General features: G+C 42.9%; 1 protein-coding gene across 1 annotated transcript in view; it reads left to right on the forward strand.

Annotated features, from left to right (window-relative positions):
* GRIN2D (glutamate ionotropic receptor NMDA type subunit 2D) overlaps positions 1-21,663 on the forward strand; it is a 1,022,144-nt gene that overhangs the window by 418,157 nt on the left and 582,324 nt on the right. The window contains exon 4 of the mRNA XM_088457418.1: positions 3,553-3,577. Within this exon, the coding sequence (XP_088313544.1) occupies positions 3,553-3,577 (25 nt within the window). The remainder of the gene's footprint in view (positions 1-3,552; positions 3,578-21,663) is intronic.

The raw sequence follows: 21,663 nt of genomic DNA on the forward strand, positions 1-21,663 counted from the left end.
TCTTCTTAGAACGCACAGTTCTTTGCTGTGCTTTTGCCAGCTTAACTCGTTTGATTTTTTTAGCAGGATGAGGGCTTCCATCATCATGTGAAGCTGAACCACTAGTCATGAACATAGGGAAAGACCTTAGCCGTTCCTTGCCACTCCGTGTCGTAAATGGCATATTGGCAAGTTTACATTTCTCCTCAGATGATTTAAATGTTTTTTTTAAGGTCATTTTCCTGAACTTTGTCATTTGGGATTGTATATGCCCTCTACTATGACTACTATTGGGCATCGGCCTTGGCAGACGACGTTGATAGCATGTTATCGTCTATGTCATGACTAGTGGCAACAGCTTCAGCACTAGGAGGAAGTGGTTCTTGATCTTTCCCTATTTTATTTTTATCGGAGAAAGTTTGGTCCTCCATATATGTTATATTGATATATACGTGCGGCTAAGGTGCACACAAACACAGAAAATATTTTTTTATTTTTGTTGGAGACTAGTGCACTTTGTGGGTTACACTGCCCTTTAAGAAATGAGCGAGCCGGCTCTTTACTTATGGGACACAGGCGCACGCTTGGCTCTGCTCCTTTGTTGATGCACGTGCAGCTACAGTGCACACAATTCACAAAGACAGAAATAAAAGAAGATTTTTTTTTTTGTGGAGTACACTTTGAGGGTTACACCACCCTTTAACAGACAGATGCACGCTTGACACTGCTGCCTTGAGGATGCACTTACAGTGCACACAATTCACAAACACAGAAGAAAATATTTTTTTATTTTGTTTGGAGTGCACTTTGGGGGTTACACCACCCTTGAACAGACAAGCCAGCCGGGCCTTTACTTATGACACAGGCGCACGCTTGGCACTACTTTGTTGATGCACGTGCAGCCACAGTGCACACAATTCACAAACACAGAAAATATTTTTTTATTTTGTTTGGAGTGCACTTTGGGGGTTACAGCACCCTTTAACGGACAAGCCAGCCGGCCCTTTACTTATGGGACACAGGCGCACGCTTGGTGCTGCTCCTTTGTTGATGCATGTGCGGCTACTGCGAACACAATTCACAAACACAGAAGAAAAAAAAAATTGGGGGGGGAGCACCCCTGATGCACAGATCACCCCCTGGACAACACTACAGCACCCCTCTAGGACTACAGCCATTATGGGACACTGCATAACACAGTCCAGCCAGCTCCTATAGACTTTGGAGTGGACACAGCCCCTATGGACAACTGACTGCACAACACAGCCCAGCCAGCCCCTATGACAGCAGTACAACACAGCCCAGCCAGCCCCTATGGACAACAGCAGCACAACACAGCCCAGTCAGCCCCTATGGACTGAGTGGACACAGTCCCTATGGACAACAGCAGCACAACACAACCCAGCCAGCCCTAGCTCCCACCCTCCCTCTTCACTGTAGACAGCCGGAGTGAGAAATGGCGCCGACGGTGGGACCTTTTATTGAATCCAAAACCCGCGAGATCCGGAAGGCGAGATGATGACGTTTTGCCTCGATTTCAGATCCGAGTCAGGCGGGAAAAGACGAGCCTGACTCGCATACGACTCGGATCAGGTGGGCTCGGATTTCAGAAATCCGAACCCATCTCATCCCTAATATACATAATGTAGAAACCTTTTTTTGCATCTGTGCTGGCTTGTATATATGTGTCTGTTGCTACAAAAATATACCTCATCTTACAGGAAGCAACAGGACTTGTGCATAAGCATAATGCACTCAATGGGGGATGGGTGCCAGATTTTGTAACTTCAGGTGGGATAAGGGCGTTTATAAATATATGTAAGCTGGGTGCACTTGCATTATGCCCACATGCAAAAATGAGATTGTTTGGTCAGGTGAGATATGTAAATGAGAGTCAATGGGTGAAAAAAGGCATAGACCTACTTTCACCCTGCAAAAGGAGTGTTTTTCTTCCAGAGGTTATAAATGTTAGTAGTTGTTAATTTTATCACTTTTCTTTACCATGTGGGCACTTCTGAAATGTGCGTGAACATTTATATACACACAAGTACCCATGCATTTTACAGCTGCAATGTGTACCAGGGGCCTGATTCAGACCCACTTGCAGGTCTGATGGGCATGTTTTTTTTTTTTTTTCTCCAGCCTGCTCGCAAAGCTGTGGGTGACCATCGATTATAGCGACCATCGGGCTTGCAACGAGACCCTGTGGTAGGGTCTCGGCTCCTGCAAACCCGAGTGGACTTCCTGCTCTAATAGAGCAGGAAGTCCACTACTGACATCACTAGTGATGCCATTCGGGCCGCCCACAAATTCCAAGCGTTCCTAAGGGGATGCCTGCGTTTGTGCAACCACCCCCCCTCCCCGCCTACAAAACGGGGCGAGCTGTCACCATCGACAGCCGCCCCGTCTTGTAGCGAGACCCGTAGTGACGGAGCTGCCGTCGCTGGACTGGTCTCGCACATGCCGGAGGCCGTGCATGCGCAATGGGGGACCATCGCCCCGCTTGCGAGCGCTGTGTGCTTGCGGGCGGACTGAATCAGGCCCCAGGTGGGCTGTGAAATATTGATTACAATGCATTGCTATTTGGGACAATGAGGCTGTACATTGGGAGACATGAGCTATACAATATGCAATAGGTGCTGCGTAATGTATGATAGGCAATTGGTCATGCTATGCAGATGGGGTTTAAAGAAATGTTGTTTTTGAACCCATCAATTGCTGTTTATGTCCTTTTTCACAATATCAATATAAATCCATCACAACTTAGAGCATGTAGAGTTTTGCCAATCAAGAGAGAACAGTTTGTATTGTTGGTAAAGAAACAGTGTATTGATCTCAAATGCTGTTCTAGATAATTAGCGAGTACACAGTTGGAGCCATATCGTTGCTCTTCTGTGTACTTTTTACTAGTGCCCAATATTCTTTTGTTTAATATTATCTTCCTTCAATAGCTCATAGCAGCAATATTAACAAATTACTGTACATCTGCTTTGCAAATTAATTAACAAAATACCTCTTATTATTCTATAGCCATAATGCAACCCCTCTGTCTTTCATGTGAGGCTCTCAAGAGGTATATCTGTGTTCCTTCTGAACTGGAGCAATTTGTGCCAATAGTTCTCTGCTTCCTGGTGATTCTAACAATGGAAAGATTTTATATTACTTTGTGACCCTGTATTTCACAGAACATGTAATTTAAGGTTGACAGATGATATGCTTAACTCTGTGAAATACATAATTTTGACTACCAGTGCCATTCATGCACAAATTGGCTATATATTCAGAGACAATACTCAGCTGCCCTCATGGTTCTGGCCCAGAGCAGTAAATGTTAATTGGGCATTTTGCTGGACCAGTATCCTGCAAAATGTAAAAAAATAATAATTTTCATAATTTGTCATAATTAAAAATAAAAAACACTTTTTTTAAATTGCTAAAAAATATACAAAGTAATATAATTTCCATTTATGCAGTATCCTTATACTTAATTAAAAAAATATATCTTTTAAAAAAAATAGATACAAAATATAAAAAGTAATATAATTTTCCTTTGCTATCTCCCATCTCACATAGGTAATTGAATTGAGTCATGCTGAAGGTAACATATTTTGACAAATTAACTGAATAAAAGAAGAGTGAGAACACATTTATTTATATGTTTGATTTAATTTTGCATAAATAGAAAATGTTTTTTTTACTGTGATAAAGAGCACAAGGATAATCTTTAATTGATTCACAATGACATATACTCACAAATGCACATCACCTTGAAGTCTGAATTAATTGTCAGATAGTGTCAGATCCTGAGTCATCATGCTGGAGGTCGGATGGTTATTGCAAGGTCAGAGCTGAGAGGAGTAAAAATGGTTGGATGTTAGAGTGCTTCACACCAAACGTACTAAAGTGTTTTATATTCAATGATACCAGCGAAGACGCTTACGCATAGTAAAATGACCTTTTACCACATCCCAGCAGACAAGCAGTGACCTTATTAGAAAACCTACAATCTACATAATTGCATCTTAATCTAAAATCGTACCTTGGACGTAACTTTCAGTAACTTTGATAATGACATTTGGTAACATGAAAGTTATTGGTTTTAAAACTGATGAACGATCGGTTCTTAAAAATGTAGTTAATTTATATCTTGTTTTTGCACCTCTTAGTTTATTTATTTGTCCATCTTGGCTACAGACAAAATTACTTTTTCATAGACCAATATTGAGATTATTAAATTTTGTATCAATAAGTTAGTGTGTTCCGTGGGTGCTGAGACAGAAATGCAGGCTACTTAGAGGTGAGCGTACAAAGAGATCTCTTCGCTATCAGTCGGTTCTCTAGCACCTAGATAGGGGTGGTTCAAATGTGCGCTTAGATTGATTATGGCTGCATAGATGCCAACTCTGAATAAGTGAATATCTGATTACAAGTAAATATTCACATTTATTTCCGATCACACAATACGTCCATATCTGCAGCTGGGAAACGTTATGTAATGCCGGCTGTCGGGATGCCACCTGTCAATATATTGACAGCGGCATCTCAAAGGTTGGTATCCCGACAGGGGTCGGGTAAGTATACTTACCCTCTCCCCTTCTTCCCAAACCCTCCCTTATTATAGCCTAACCCTAACCCTCCCCATTAGTGCCTAACCCTAACCCCCCAATGGTGCCTAACCCTATCCCTCCTCCCTAGGGGTGCCTAACCCTAATCTCCCCACAAAAAAACCTAGCCCTCCTATGCTGCCTAAACCAAACACCCCCATCCCCCCCGCAATAAACACTAAGTGCACCTCGGATTTACCTCGTTCTGGATTGCAGCATTGGGATTAAGGTAGGCGTCTGTATTTAGATGCCTATCTTAAGTACCATAACAAGCTTCCCTAGTCGGGATTCAGACCGACGGCATGCCGTCCACCGGTCTAATAACTAAATTCCCTGCAGCTGATTTGCATGCAACTCTGAATACCAACTGCACAGAGGTTTGTACAAATTATAGTTTGCACTATCTTTTTCACAGTTCATAAATGATCTACAGTAAGTATTGTTTTTTGTTGTAACTAATTTTTATGACAGTTTTTAGTGCTTTTGCTTAAATAAATCTTAAAATAATATAAATATAACTATATATAATTAATCTCTCTCTCTCTCTCTCTCTCTCTCTCTATATATATATATATATATAAATATTTCAGAAGATAAAATGAAAAGATTGTAGCTGTCAGCAATTGATTGTTGTAAGATACTGAGTGAAGTTATAAATTGCTTGTTTCAAACCAGGTTAACGGACATAAAAACAATAGTGTATGTAGAGAGTCTGACACCTGAAGATATCCTGTTGCTTGGCTTATGATGCCAATAGAAAAGTACTAGCAGATGAAATCTGCATTTCCTTATTTCGTGCAGGTGCGCCAACCACCAAGAGGTTTAATGGCCCATTTCCACAGTAATTGCTCACAGGAGCAGGTTAACAATTTTGTCTCATGTTAAAAAGTCAGAGAAAAATGGTGCAGGGAAGATCATGTAATGCACAAAGCTATAAATGGGAAATGTATGAAAACTGGAAAAAAATGTGTGCATTTATAATATATATATATATATATAGCTGCTATTTAGTTTAGATTGCGAAGAAGCATTAAATTTAAAAATTAAACAATTGGTTCATTTTACTTGTATTGTTGAATATAGTGTAACAGCAGAATCACTTTACTGTTACTTTGTTTGGATTTCTTAAAGGAACTTTTTTCTTGTAAATCACCTGCACATGTTTAAAAACATGCAATGGAATGTAAAATTGTTTTATTGCTGAAAAATAAATAAGGAACAAAAATAATGTAATTTTTTGTATCAGACACCAACAAAGTAAAGTAGTGGGATTAGAAAACTAGCTGTACTGCCCTGTTTTTGTAAAATATTCATATCTGCTGGCTTAATGTTTGGCACACACATCAATTTTGGCTGATTTAGAATAGAAAGGCTTGAAATGACCGGCATGTAGGACAGTACTAACCACAAACGATGACTTTGGGTGATTGTATAAATTTGGATTTCAGTCACTCCTTTGTGTGCTGTCATCAGGCCACTGCACCAATGAGACCCAAAGTTGGCTGGACATCTGGCTTTGCTGCCTTTTTACTGAATATCTCCAATTTGGCAATTCACCATTGAGGCTAGATATCTGGATTTGGTAAGAGTCACCAAATCGAGTTACAAACTATAAAAAGTACCATGATTTTTCAAGCATTTGTATGAGTTAATTTTATCCACTCTATCCTGTGCTTTGTTCATCAGATTCAGTCTGCTGATCACCTTCATTCAAAGTCAGAAACTATTAGGTTTGCTTACATTTACTATCAAGCACCGCTTTAGGCAGCAGATCTCTTGATGCACTGGAACCATCAAGTGAACAAATATTAACATACAAATTGGCCTTTCAACAACTTCCCCATCCTTTATCTGCTCATCATATGGATTACCTCTACTCTGTTAGGGGGAGATTTATAGAATCTAAAGAGGACAAGTGGAGGTGTTGCCATGGCAACCAATCAGATTGTAGCTATAATTTTAAATAATGTACAAGATAGATGATAGCTATAATATGATTCATTGATATGGGGCGACACCTCCACATGTCCTCTTTAGAAAGTTGCCAGATTGTCAAACTGTCAACAATGAGAAGTGGTGGGGAGTGGGTGGTTTTGTAAGTACAGGCAGGAATTATGCACATCAGAAGCTGGTTGATATTTGCCTAACATTTAGCTAAATAGTTAGAAATTATTAAGTAATCATCTACATTTTATTTTTATTATACGATCATTCAAATATTTTTCAATTAGCAACTAAAAATATTTCTCTATATAATAGTCTTTTCACACCCGGGCCTTCATGGGAGGTGCAACCACGTTGTCAAGATTTAGTGGCCACACTCTCGCCAGTGGTGTACCACCATATAATAACAATAAGATGTATTCACACCCCTCACATGCTTGGCCACATTTTCTAAAATTCCAGGGGCCAACATTTGTCATGGCATCAATTGGACAGCCCAATTAATGACATGAGGAACTTCCGGATGCTTAGTTTCCCAAGCTCCTCCTCAGGTATATACGAAAATGAATATCTTTCAGAACTAGTCTATATTTAAGGTTTAGCAAATTATGAGCAATGAAGTAAAACAAATTAACATTTTCTTGCTCATATTACTGGTTTGATTCATTATTCTACATCTAATATTGAATAAAATGTCAGAATTTGCCTATTTTATGCACTAAAACAAGTAATTATTTTAGGTTAGTTGCCACCTCCATCACAATGTGATAAAGCATGGTATAGCAGATCCCGGAGAAGCCCCCATACGAGGGCATTCATTTTCAGACAAAGAACCCTGTATGTTAATATAGAACACAATAAATCATAACTTCAATATTTGTATGAAATCTTTAATACTAGAACTGTAATTAAGTTTTTGTGAGTGATGGATGTTATTTGAGTGAATTGCTGTTATTTTTAGAATATTTGCTATACCTGTAGAAATCATTGTTGCATTCTTGTGCGAAGAGATGAATCAGTGAAAACAACAGTGTGACTATACGATCATTAGAATGGGTGATAATAATCACACATTGGACATTAGAAGTAGGGGTCAGCGGGTTCGGATTTCTGAAATCCGAACCCCTCCGAGCCTCCCCGATCCGAGGCCGATCCGAGTCAGGCTCGACTTTTCCCGCCTGACTCAGACTGTTAAAGGGTGCTGTAACCCCCAAAGGGCACTCCAAACAAAATAAAAAAATATTTTCTGTGTTTGTGAATTGTGTGCACTGTGGCTGCACGTGCATCAACAAAGGAGCAGCGCCAAGCGTGCGCCTGTGTCCCATAAGTAAAGGGCCGGCTGGCTCATTTCTTAAAGGGTGGTGTAACCCACAAAGTGCACTAGTCTCCAACAAAATTAAAAAATTATTTTCTGTGTTTGTGTGCGCCTTAGCCGCACGTATATATCAATATAACATAAATGGAGGACCAAACTTTCTCCGATAAAAATAAAATAGGGAAAGATCAAGAACCACTTCCTCCTAGTGCTGTTGCTGCTGCTGGGAGTTATTCATCATCCCAGAGAGGAAGTAGGAACACCACTACTTTTACTAAACAATTGACCCTCCAACAGTCCTTAGCGAGGAGGATGAAGTACGACAGCAGTCATCCTGAAGCAAAACGTATAACTGAGGCCTTGACTGCTATGTTGGTGTTAGACGTGCGTCCGGTATCCGCCATTAGTGCAGTGGGATTTAGACAATTGATGGAGGTAGTGTGTCCCCGGTTCCAAATCCCATCTAGATTCCACCTGCATCCTCAAAGCAGCAGCGACAAGCGTGCGTCTGTCTGTTAAAGGGTGGTGTAACCCTCAAAGTGCGCTCCACAAACAATAAAAAAATTCTTCTTTTTTTTTCTGTCTTTGTGAATTGTGTGCACTGTAGCTGCAGGTGCATCAACAAAGGAGCAGCGCCAAGCGTGCACCTGTGTCCCATAAGTCTGTTAAAGGGTGGTGTAACCCCCAAAGTGCTCCAAACAATAAAAAACTATTTTTTTTCTGTGTTTGAGACTTGTGTGCGATGTAGCCGCACGCGCATCAACACAGTAGCAGCGCCAAGCGTGTGCCTGTGTCATAAGTCAAGGGCCGGTTTGGACATCTGGTCCGGACTGAAGGATGTGCCAACAATTTCTGACAAGTCTACTGTCACTGAATATGATACTGTCCTCAAACAGCAGCGACAAGCATGCGTCTGTCTGTTAAAGGGTGGTGTAACCCTCAAAGTGCGCTCCACAAACAATAAAAAATTCTTCTTTTTTTTTCTGTCTTTGTGAAATGTGTGGGCTGTAGCCGCACCTGCATCCTCAAAGCAGCAGTGACAAGCGTGCACCTGTCTGTTAAAGGGTGGTGTAACCCCCAAAGTGCGCTCCAACCAAAATAAAATAATCTTTTTTTCTGTGTTTGTGTGTGAAATGTATGCGCAGTAGCCGCACCTGCATCCTCAAAGCAGCAGCGACAAGCGTGCATCTGTCTGTTAAAGGTTGGTGTAACCCTCAAAGTGCACTCCACAAAAAATAATCTTTTTTTTTTTTTCTGTCTTTGTGAATTGTGTGGGCTGTAGCCGCACCTGCATCCTCAAAGCATCGGTGACAGCATCCAAGTAGGCATGTCAGACAGTCCATACATGTACTGGCAGGAAAAAGAGGCAATTTGGAGGCCCCTGTACAAACTGGCTCTATTTTACCTGAGTTGCCCCCCCCCCTCCATTGTGTACTCCGAAAGAGTGTTTAGTGCAGACAGGAACCTTGTCAGCGAAAGGCATAGGAGGTTGCTTCCACAAAATGTGGAGAAGATGATGTTCATAAAAATGAATTATCAACTCTTCCAGGGAGACTAGCCTCCAGAACGTACAGAGGGACCTGTGGTGGTGGATTCCAGCGGGGACGAATTAATACTCTGTGAGGATGAGGATGTATACAACACTGAAGAGGGTGAGGAATCGGTGGATGAGGAGGATGAGGACGACATCTTGCCTCCGTAGAGCCAGTTTGTGCAGGGACAGATTAATTGCCAGCTTGTTTTGTGGGGGCCCAAATGAACCAATCATTTCAGCCACAGTCGTGTGGCAGACCCTGGCGCTGACATGATTGGTTTGTTAAAGTGTGCATGTCCTGTTTATACAACATAAGGGTGGGTGGGAGGGCCCAAGGACAATTCCATCTTGCACCTCTTTTTTTTTCTTTGCATTATGTACTGTTTGCGGCCTAGTTTTTCAAATTGACATCCTGTCTGCCACTGCAGTGTCACTCCTAGATGGGCCAAGTGTTTGTGCCGCCCACTCTTGTCGCTTAGCATAGTCATCCAGCTACCTCGGTGCAACCTTTTGGACATAAAAACACTATTGTGAGGTGTGAGGTGTTCAGAATAGACTGGAAATGAGTGGAAATTAAGGTTATTGAGGTTAATAATAGCATAGGAGCAGAAAACCCCACAAATTCTGTGATTTTAGCTGTTTTTATGCTTTTTTTCAAAAAAATACAGATCCAAAACACAAAACCCAGAACCCAAAACCTGGAAGGGTGGTTTTGGCAGAACCAATCCAGATCCAAAACACGAAGAAAGATCCCGATCCAAAACCAAAACACAAAACACGAAAAGTGGCCAGTGCACACCCCTAATTAGAAGCAACATCCAATTTCATCCCCAATCTGCTACATCTCTCCAGCACTCATCCCCAATCTGCTACATCTCTCCAGCACTCATCCCCAATCTGCTACATCTCTCCAGCACTCATCCCTAATCTGCTACATCTCTCCAGCATTGTTGGCATCCATATAGCCAATAAATAATTTATAATTTGCACATGGTGGAATTTTTTTCTACATTGGTTGCAACCTGCTACCACTTTAAATAGAAAAATAGCAATTTTATGCTAAAATACATCAGAATTGTAGGGAGAGATGTCCTTCGAGAGAAATATAGTGAAGTTACCCATAGCAACCAATCAGCTGCTGTCATTTTATAGACTGTGTGAGATAACGAATACTGTAACTAGAAGGTTATTGCCATAGCCAGGAGAGGGCAGTATCACGTAAACCAAGGGAGTGAAGAATTTGCAGAAGAAGAGGGTGGCCCACAGTGTCGAAATCAGCAGAGAGGTCAAGGAAAATGAGCAGAGAGTAGTGGCCCTTGGATTTGGCAGCAAGGAGGTCATTGCTGACTTTTGTGAGGGCAGTTTCAGTGGATTGGAGAGAACGGAAGCCAGACTGAAAAGGGTCAAGGAGGGAGCGGGAGGAAAGAAAGGTGGTGAGGCTGTTGTAAACAACATGCTAAAGGAGCTTGGAGGTATAAGGGAGGAGAGAGATGGGATGGTAATTGGAGAGAGTGTTAGGATCAAGGGTAGGATTTTTTAAGAATGGGGGAGACAATGGCATGTTTGAATGGGGGAGAGGGAAAGGGCATCACTGTAGGATGAGAACATACATTTGAAATGGAAATGCCTTGCCACAGTTTTTCTATTTGGCCATGCTAAAACTGTTGCAGGGCATGTTGGTATTTGTAGATCAACAACAGCTGGAGGGCCGCTTATTGCCCACTCCTGTTCTAGAAGATAATAGCTAGAATCTGATTGGTTTCTATGGGCAACATCTTTATTTCTAAAAACCTGCACTTTAGTAAATCTACTGCTATGTGTCACTTGTCGCAACCTTGACAAACTTATAGCTAAATCTACAATTCCTGAACATCAGTTCGTAGTAACTGCGTAACTGTGAACATAGACTTCAAATATGTTGTCACAACGTTCTGCAACTTAATCAGTAAATGGTACTGTATGCGGGGTCTTAGGTTATTTCAATTATCAGGATATTTGGGGTCTGTAAATTGCGTGTAGAAATAGACAGCAATTAGTTAGACAATGTCTAGATAGACACCAGATGTTAGACAGTCAATAGTTAGACAGGGAAAAAAGTTCGACACATACAAAAGTCAGACACACTAAAATTTGACATGTAAAAAGTTAGACAGGTAAAAAAGGTTGACAGGGTCAAAAGTTCGACATGAAAATGATCAACACAATAATGGTCGAAAAAAAATGTGTTTGTTTTTTAGCCCTAATCTTCACCCTAACCCTCCCCTTGGTGCCTAACCCTCCCTCCTGGTACCTAACCCTAACCGTCTGGGTAAGTGCCTAACCCTAACTCTCCCCTTGGTGCCTAACCCTCCCTCCTGGTACCTAACCCTAACCGTCTGGGTAAGTGCCTAACCCTAATCGTGCGGGTAAGTGCCTAACCCTAACTCTCCCCTTGGTGCCTAACCCTAACCCTCCCTCCTGGTGCCTAATCCTAACCATCTGGGTAAGTGCCTAACCCTAACCCTCCAGTAAGTGCCTAACCCTAATCCCAAAAAAAGAAAAAATGTGTCGACCATTTTTGTTTAGATCATTTTCATGTCGAACTTTTGACCCTGTTGCCCTTTTGTACCTAACTTTTTACATGTCTAACTTTAGTGTGTCTGACTTTTTTACCATGTCAAACTTTTATCCTTGACTAACTATTGACTGTCTAACATCTGGTGTCTATCTACACATTGTCTGTCTGATTACTGTCTATCTATAGTCAGTAACCCCTGTAAATCTATTTAAACTCAATAATGTGTTTTACTTGCATATTGTTTATTTCTTAAAGATTTTGAACACAAATTTCGAATACATGACAAATATGTTACTTTCTTAACTCTTAAACAGTTTCTCCTCTTCTCAAGATATTATTCCCATACTAAAATATTTTGCACTTATCCACTTGTATCTACCTTATTAAGCAAATCTGTAGCTTTACAATATACGGTTTAATCAGTCTACTGGGGAGTTAAGATCTTCATATAAAATACTGCAGACATAGTAAATTCCTAAGAAATAAGATTAATATTTTTAAGACTGTTTTACTATGTGATGTTTTCAATACTTACTGTAAAGCACTACCTTTTAATCGGATGTGGATTAACAGATAGACAGTAAAAAGGTTGACAGTGTCTAGATCGACAACAGATGTTAGGTCCTGTACAAAGGGTTGAAACAGAAAATGTTCAACATATGATTTTTTTTATAGCCCTAATCTTCACCCTAACCCTCCCCTTGGTCCCTAACCCTAACACTCCCCTTGGTCCCTAACACTTCTTCCTGGAGTCTAACCCTAACGGTTGGGTTAGGTGCCTAACCCTAACCCTCCCTCCTGGTGCCTAACTCTAACTGTCGGGGTAAGTGCCTAACCTAACCACTATGGAAAGTGCCTAACTCTGACCCTAAAAAAAAAAGCACGTCGACCAATTTGTGTCGACCATTTTCATGTCGACCCTTTGACCCTCTTGACCATTTGTACCTGTCAACCTTCTTAAATGTCAACCTGTAGTGTGTCAACCTTTTGTCCCTGTCGACCGATTGACTGTCTAACATCTGGTGTCTATATAGACATTGTCGACCTTTTTACGTTCTATCTATAGTCCGGAACCCCTTTTAATCTGTCCCCCTAGAGTCAGTAGAAACAGGAGGATATTTATTTTTCTCTAGGTCCTGTGATTGGGACCTGTTACATCATTATACAATGTCCTTTGAGTTTATTGTTCACTTTTCATGATTCCCTTTAATTCTGAAAATTGGCTCCACAGTTGTTTAATATGGCATTGTATAACTCAGGGCCTGATTCACTACGGATCGCAATTCTGCTTAAACGCAGGCACCGCAGTTGCCAATATCAGCGGTGATATTTAAATGCAGCATTCACATTGCGAACACAGCCTGACATAAGGACACCCACTTGCTAACTTCTGCGCACGCTGTGAGACCTAGGAGGCATCTGGTATCGCAGTGGATAATTTATGCATGCCCCTGCAACAGTGTTAAAATACAGTGGCACGCCTGTGTTCGCACGGCCATCCCCAGTCACCACCCACAAATGGCACTACCTGTCAATCACTCTGTCAAGTGTCTGCGTAGCCTCTGCGTATGCAGTTCTGACAGCAGCGTCTGACTCGCAAACGAGCTCTGCGATGCATAGGCATAACAATATGTGGTGCAAGGCATGGCGTGGGTCACTCGTATCGGACCTCTGACCTTTGCCTTTTTTTTACCAAGATTGCATACTTTTCTCCATTTTGCAAATTAATTCAATTATAATGTACTAAGGGCCTAATTCAGAGGTGCTCGCAAAAAGCGAGCGCTCGCTCTGAATCAGGGCAGGCGCTGTTTATTTTAGTTGAGGCCTCCTGGTCGCTCGCATAGCTGTAGGTGACCACCCACAGCTATTACGAGTGGCCAGGATGATGGTCGCGATGGTCTTGTGGTAGGGTCTCGTGGCCGCAAGCCCCAGAGAGCTTCTGGCTCTAATAGAGCCAGAAGCTCTCCCACTGACATCACTGGTGATGTCATTTGGCTGCCCCCAAACAGCAGGCGTTCCTTCGGGAACGCCTCCATTTGGCCAGCCACCCCCCCCTGTCCGCCTACCAAACGGGGCGAGCTGTCAATCACCATCGACAAAGAGCGCTCGCTCTGAATCAGGGTGTTTTTTTTTTTTTTGAGCGGCCTCCTGGCCACTCGCATAGCCGTGGGTGACCACCCACAGCTATAGCGAGCGGCCAGGTTGATGGTTGCGATGATCAAGACCATTGCAACCATCGGGCTTGCGACGAGACCCTTGTGGTAGGGTCTCGTGGCCGCAAGCCCCAGAGAGCTTCTGGCTCTAATAGAGCCGGAAGCTCTCCCACTGACATCACTGGTGATGTCAGTGGGGCCGCCCACAAACGGCAGGCGTTTGCTTGGGAATGCCTCCGTTTGTGAAGCCACCCCCCAGCCACGCCTACCAAACGGGGCGAGCTGTCACTGACCATCGACAGCTCGCCCCCTTTGGTGCGAGACCCGAAGCGACGGAGCACCCGTCGCTAGCCGGGTCTTGCGCATGATGGAGACAGCTCCGTCATGCGCATGCCCAGTGGGCAAACATCGACCCGGTTGCGAGCGCTCAGCACTTGGGACTGGGTCTGAATGAGGCCCTAAGTACTTGGGATTAGTATTTGACTGACAACTTTATACCATATACTACATCACTGACCCCTATATACCCTACACTACATTACTGACCACTCTATACCTGCCCTGCATTACTGACCCCTCTATAGCCTACACTACATTACATTACTGACCCCACTATTTGCTACACTACACTGTAAAACATCCCTATACTACCAATGCACAAGTGCGCATTACATCAAAAAGAGACAAACACTAAAAAAAATAAGTCAACTTGGTAAAGAGAGCAACATACACAGACAGTATGAAGCAAGGGGGATGGCAGCAACTGCTGGAGCAGAGGGAGGAAGTACAGAGCAGAGGAGCAGTAGTATATAGCGGGGGGAGGCAGAACAGACCAGGAGGGCAGAATGGAGCAGAGGAGAGGCAATGTGTAGTGGACCAGGGTGGCAAAATAGAGCAGAGGAGAGGCAGTATGTAGCAGGGGAGGCAGCATAGACATGGGGCTGGATGGAGTAGAGGAGAGGTAGCAGCTGCATGGACCAGGGGGTGGGAACAGGTACACAACTAGAACTTTGTGGGCCCACAACAACATTTTGAAAGAGGCACCTGTTCCATTGTTCATTTTATGCCCCACAGTAAGGCCCAAAGGCCACATTATTCACCATTGCAGTGCCTTTAGTTCACATTATTCCACACTGTAGTGTCCCCGTTCAAACTTTTGCAAAAAATACACATAGTGGGTGTCTAGCACCACCAAGTTCCCATAGATTTCCCGTAATGTTAATTAATGCATTGTTCTAAATTGTAGCTGGCAACATTGTACTTATGCCTAAAAAAAGAGACTGATAGGGAGGCCTTGTATGTTGAATACTGTGCATAAACTTATTTTTGATAAAAATGCTGCAGAAGTGTAATACCAATGAATAAATTCACTTTACAAAATGTATGGTAGTCATGTGCAAATCACAATTAATAGCTGAAGATGAAATAATGGCACCTAGCAGGTGATCTGTCCCAGAGTGACAGCAAAAAATACAATCAGTTTCTCAGAAATTCAACTGAGCAAAATGTGCCTTACACATGCGCATTCATAACCAATACATACATGGATCATATCCACGAACATACCCAATACATTAATGCACATACACTGTGACTGCTACATACAGGCATCATACATACTGCACACATCATTCTGTTGGAATGGGGGAGCTTGAATTAGAGACTCTTTACCAGTGAAGTATTTGCTAGGTACTGTGTGTCTTTTGGTGTTAGTGGGGATAAAGGAGCCCTCGGGCATGTATGTATGCTGTGGCCGGGGACTGAGCTTACCTGACAGGGTGGAGAATGGTGAGGACAGGTGACCATCCATGACGCCAGTTTCTCAGATTTCTCCTCATCGTCAGGACATCAAGGCAGGCACGGGTGTCTGATGACTCGGCCACAACTCTGAGAGAAACGCTGCTGCTGCTGCTCCAGTCCTCCATGACTCTCCTCACTCCTCCGCGGCCGCTCCCAGACTGCCATGTGTAGCCGTGATGATGTCACACAGTGTGACGTCATCAGGTGCGCCAGTTATCGCACCGGAATTCTGGTTAGGTAGATAGTAGGAGGGTGAGGGTTCTCCTTAGGGAACGGGAACATAGTGCAGCACTAATGGCGGTGGTGGGCAGGCGATGTCAGATTACACGGCGCCGACAGGATGACCGTGGCCACACCCTCAGGCTGCAGCGCCCTGGGCAATAGCCCTGCTTGCCCGCTCCTAGAACCGCCACTGGCCATACTGTACAATTTACTTGCATGTTTACTAGACCTGTAGGTTCTATTTAAAGGCTATAAGCTCCATAAAATGTTGATTTACTATTAAAGTCCAGAATGCAGAATTTTTTAAAACAAATGATTGACTTAAAGATTGTATTCCCATGATGTCTGTGAATCAACACATACAGTAGGGTGCTATTCAATTAGCCCTTATAACGTTACAGAGGTGAAAAAGGGAAGTAGCCTCTGGCTTTATCTCCCGAGGCTATTCATTTAGGCTCCCTTTTTCACCTGATATCTTTGTTTATGCCCGTTAAATTGACAGGTTAACAGGTGTTAACACTGGGTAATGGCCGTTAACACACAGAATCCGTGAACATTTTTGCGGATTCGTGTGTTAACAGGGTTAATCACGTAGTTATCAGATTTTTTTTTCACAGCTTGTGCAGTGGTAAAAAAATATCCCTGACAAATGCTGCGATTCGGGACTATTTGAATGGCTCTGGGGGATCAAATAGTCCACTGTAAATTATCGTGGCTACAGTAATTAAATTCCATCGAAAAATTGAAGCTAAGCTTTGATTGGAATTCAACTTATCAAAAATGAAGAAATCAGCAGAACCCAAACTTTGCTAGAATAGTTAAGGATTCAGCTGAAAAGCTAAATAAATACTGGAATTAATGACTGAAAATGGCATTATCTGTGATACAGATGTATCCTCATACACCTAGTATCTATACACCATACGACCCGAGACGCCTGGCACAACTGAGATGCTCTGTGAGGAGTAGTGTACCTATTTTTTCTTTAAATTTTGCATCAGCGAAACACCACTCACAATGTACTAGAGACCCTGGGCTGCGACTTCAACTTCACAGGAATTCCTTTTAAACACAAAGTTGCAGATGAAGCACGATGGAACTTGAAATGAGAAAAAGCTGAGACCTTTCGCATTGGAGCCCTTCTTACTAGAGATGTGCTCCGGATCATTTTTGCTGGATTTGGATTTGGCTTTGATTCGTTGTCCGGCTTTGGATTTGGATTTGCCAAACCGCCATGACTGGTTTTGGATTTGGATTTTTTACAAAAATTGCCAAAAAAAGCTAAAATCACATAATTTGGGCTTTTTTTTTTTGTTCCTAGAGTATTATTAACCTCAATAACATTAATTTCCAGTCATTTACAGGCAATTTAGACAACCTCACAGCTCACAATATTGTTTTCACCATTATTGGCCAAAGGCTGCAGTGAGCTGGCTGGTTACTAAGCGACAGAGCAGCGGCACAGACACCGCAGTTTAAAGCACATGAAACATTGCCACACAGCAGTGGCAGAAATGAAAGGTAGTGCAAAGTGGAATTGTACTTCGGCCCTCCCACCCACCTAGTGGGGTACGGCCGCAGAGTCACAGTACTTGTATACAAAGTGGGCTAAAGCCCAAGTAGCCACAGTGTTTGTATGCTCAGAGGGGTACAGCCCAAGGAGTCACAGTGCTTGTATAGACAGTGGGCTACGGCCCAAGGAGTCACAGTGCTTGTATACACAGAGGGCTACAGCCCAAGGAGTCACAGTGCTTGTATACAGTACACAATGGGATGCAGCACAAAAAACAGTTTTTATTAAACTTTTATTAATTTTTTTTTACATTTTTATACTTTATTTATAAAATATTAGTTTACTTTTTTTTTTCACTGGAGCAGATGGGCATGAGTGTAGCACAGCATACATCAGCATGCCTTGTACACACAGCCACTTGTGAGCCTGGACACAACCACTTTAATCAACAGAGTATAGCACAGCATACATCACTGTACAGGGGGCTAACGGGGGCATAACAGGGGGCTAACTACTGGGGACATTACAGGGGGCTTCCTACTGGGGGCACTATAGGGGCCTTACTACTGAGGCATCAAATGGGGGCACTACATGGGACATTACAGGGGCCTTACTACTGGGGCATCATATAGGGGCACTACAGTGGCATTACTACTGGGGGCATCATATGGGGGCACTTCAGGGGCCCTTACTACTGGGGGCACTACAGGGGCCTTACTATTTGGAAGCACTACAACTGGGGGCATTGCAGGGAGCATTACTACTGGGGGTACTACAAGGGCATTACAACTGGGGGCACTGCATAGGAGGACCACTACTGGAGGTACTGCATAGTGGGACCACTACTGGAGGCACTGCAAAGGGGGACCATTACTGGGGGGCACTACATAGGCAGGCACTGCCTAGGGGGACCTCTACTGAGGGCACTGCATAGGGGGACCACTACTGTGGGCACTGTATAAAAGGAACTGCGTAGGGGGGCAGCTGGGGCTGGCATAGGTGCCGGGGGGGTGGTAAATTTTAATTTGGGGGGTGGGAGGGCACCAACATTTATCTTGCCTCCGGGCACCTGGGATGAAGTTACGCCACTGACACAGACTACAACCACTTTAATCAGCAGAGTAGCGCAGCATACATCAGCGTGCAGTGTGCCCCCTATACAGTCACTTAACAGCACAGCCACTTGTGAGTCTGGAGTGGACACAGGCTATTGCAGCCACTTTAATCAGCAGACTAGCGCAGCATACATCAGCGTGCAGTGTGCCCCCTGCAGCCACTCTGGACATAGCCACTTTAACGTATGCAGAGCGACATTGCAGAGCAGTGTGCACTGTGCAAGTGAACAGTGAAATGGTGCCAAGTCCCGGTCGAGGCGTCTTATATAGATACTAACTCTCATGAGAATCCGACATCGGGAGGATGATGTCCAGCCTCGAAGTGGGATACGAATTAGGCGGGAACACCCAAGCCTCGGCTCGGGTCGACTCGGATCCCCGGTGTTCGGAGCGGTTTGAATTCCACAGTCATCTCTACTTCTTACACAGATTCGACTCAGTCGCACACAGATGTTTTAAAGTCTCACATCAAATTAATCAGTGCATTCCCAGTTGTTTTATTTATGCAAAAAGAACATACAGTACATTTTGAGTGAGGAAGATGTTTAGTGCGGCTGAGGCACACACACCTGGTAAGCAACTTGAGCAACAGTGTATGAGAAAACATCTGTATCTGAATTGTCAACCATCTGATATAGATTAATAACGGTAAAGGAAGTTCTGAACAAATTAGAGTTATTTAAGCCTGTCAGTTAGAAAGACTAGTATAGAAAGACAACACCGGAACACAAAACAATAATAGTTTCTGGAGTGTTGCAAGACACCATGTTTTTTAGTTGAATAGCCAGTGTCATCACTGCATGAACTGGAGATCAGATATAGCTTTACTGAAATCAATGCACGAAACCCAGTATTCCAGTGATCAATAGACAGACAATTGCCTAGTCTGTAAAGAAGATGTGTAGCTTTAGCGGAAAAGCAGATACGTAGCTGGCAGGTGGTATACTGCTCACTTGAAATGATGGTTCTCTCCCTGGAAACTTTTAAATATAAAAATCTAAAAAGCTTCACATTTGTTTTGGCTGTCAGCAGGAGGTGGTGTGATGTGGACTCCTGGGGAATGTCCTTTAATGAAAATCAGTTACAATTTTACATATGTAACTATGAATATACATATGGCTTGCACAAATAGAATCGAAGCTGCAAGGGAACGTTTTAAAGCCGAGTCGCTCATAATAAATTGATGTGCACGTTGTCACCTTATATATATTAATATAGTGTGAAAATAGTTCCTCCTTTAACAGCTGAAGTTATGACAAAGTATATGTTTTGTACATCATAGCAGGAAGCTCTGAGAAGGGTCTAAACATCTAACATCAGCAAGCAGCAACACAAGTGAAAACAGCGTAACTTCAGCATAAAAGGCTGAACAAAAATACATCTTCAAGTCGGCACATCCACAGGGGTGATAATTAGGCAACCAGAACTTTAAGACATAGGAATTGTATGTCTTCTCCCTTGCATATTCCTATATAGGAGCTCTGATTGATAAAGTGGAGCATAGTGAAGACTCCACGGGGTAAATTTACCAAAGTGAGATTTTTAGAAATGGAGATATTGCCCATGGCAACAAATCAGATTCTAGCTGTTATCTTCTAGATAGTGCTAGTAAAATGTTAAGTAGAATCTGGTTGGTTGCTATGGGCAACATCTCCACTTCTAAAAACTCTTACTTTAGTAAATACACCCCCATGCCTCCACCCAGCTCACAGAAGCAGGTGCAAAATGTTTGAGATGCCAAAAGCCCTGCACCTATCCACATGGCTGCAATAGAAATCAGTGGAGCAAGAGTTAGTAATGTGTTGATGGCTACTGTACTTTATAAGAAGATGTGTAGGGGTGGTGCGGTGCATCCATGCAGCCTACTCTGTATATTGGTGGAAATGTACATAATTTCTGAGCACATAAGGCAGCCGCATCTGCGACCAGCTATGTGTGACTCTGATCAGTCCCTGAGAGTGGATGACTAGAGATAGACCACACAATGGAGGAGCTGTATCACACCTTGGAGAGAGATAAAGTGCCAACCAATCAGCTCCTAACTGCCATTGTGCAGGCTTTGTTTGAAAATGACAAATAGAAGATGATTGGTTGGTACTTTATCTCTCTCCACATTATCTATCTCCAATGTCTGATACATCTCCCCCAATATCCTCCTTCTTTAAATGTCCTTATCATTAATTATTACCATACAGTGGGCCTAATTCACTAGTGATCGCAATATTCAACTGCGATAGCAAGCCAAACCAATGCGATCGCAAGGCAAACTCTAAATAAGGAGGCCCACTTTACCAATACGTAGCAGAATAGCAAAACCATCGGTACCATTGCAGCCTCACGCACAGTTGGACAAGCCCTGACCTTACTCAGAAATTACTAACAGCCACGCACGCTATGAGACCTCACACTGCGTATGGCTTCGCAGTGGCTAATTTATGCACGCCCATGCAACGACGTTGAAACGCACTGGCACGCCTGCAGTCGCCCTTCCACCTCCCCGTCACCACCCACAAATGGCACTTCCTGTCAATCAATGTGCTCTGGGTCTGTGTAGCTTCTGTGATCGCAGTCCTGATCGCAGTGGCTGGTTCGCGTACGTGCACTGCGATGCATGCCCAGAAAGTTAAAATTTACCGATTGCGTGCATATTAGCAACTGCGATCCAAGCTGAATCAGGCTCAGTAACCCAAGAGCACATGACATTTGTGTTTTCTATGTTTTATTGCTACAGCATGCTATACTACAGTTTCTTATACAGTATATGCTTTGTATGACTAACTTGACTTTATAAAAATGGTTTATATATTCCCTCTATTAAGAGTTGTTGTGATATAATAGTTTTCCTGAAGTGTAATAATTGTTTAGTTTATGTGTCTTACTTTAAGCAAAGAGAAAAGAGTTGGTGAAGCAATTTCCAATTTTGTGAC

Source organism: Taudactylus pleione, unplaced genomic scaffold (assembly GCF_031769625.1).
Source record: "Taudactylus pleione unplaced genomic scaffold, aTauple2 ptg000041l, whole genome shotgun sequence".
In the NCBI taxonomy this organism is placed as follows: Eukaryota; Metazoa; Chordata; class Amphibia; order Anura; family Myobatrachidae; genus Taudactylus; species Taudactylus pleione.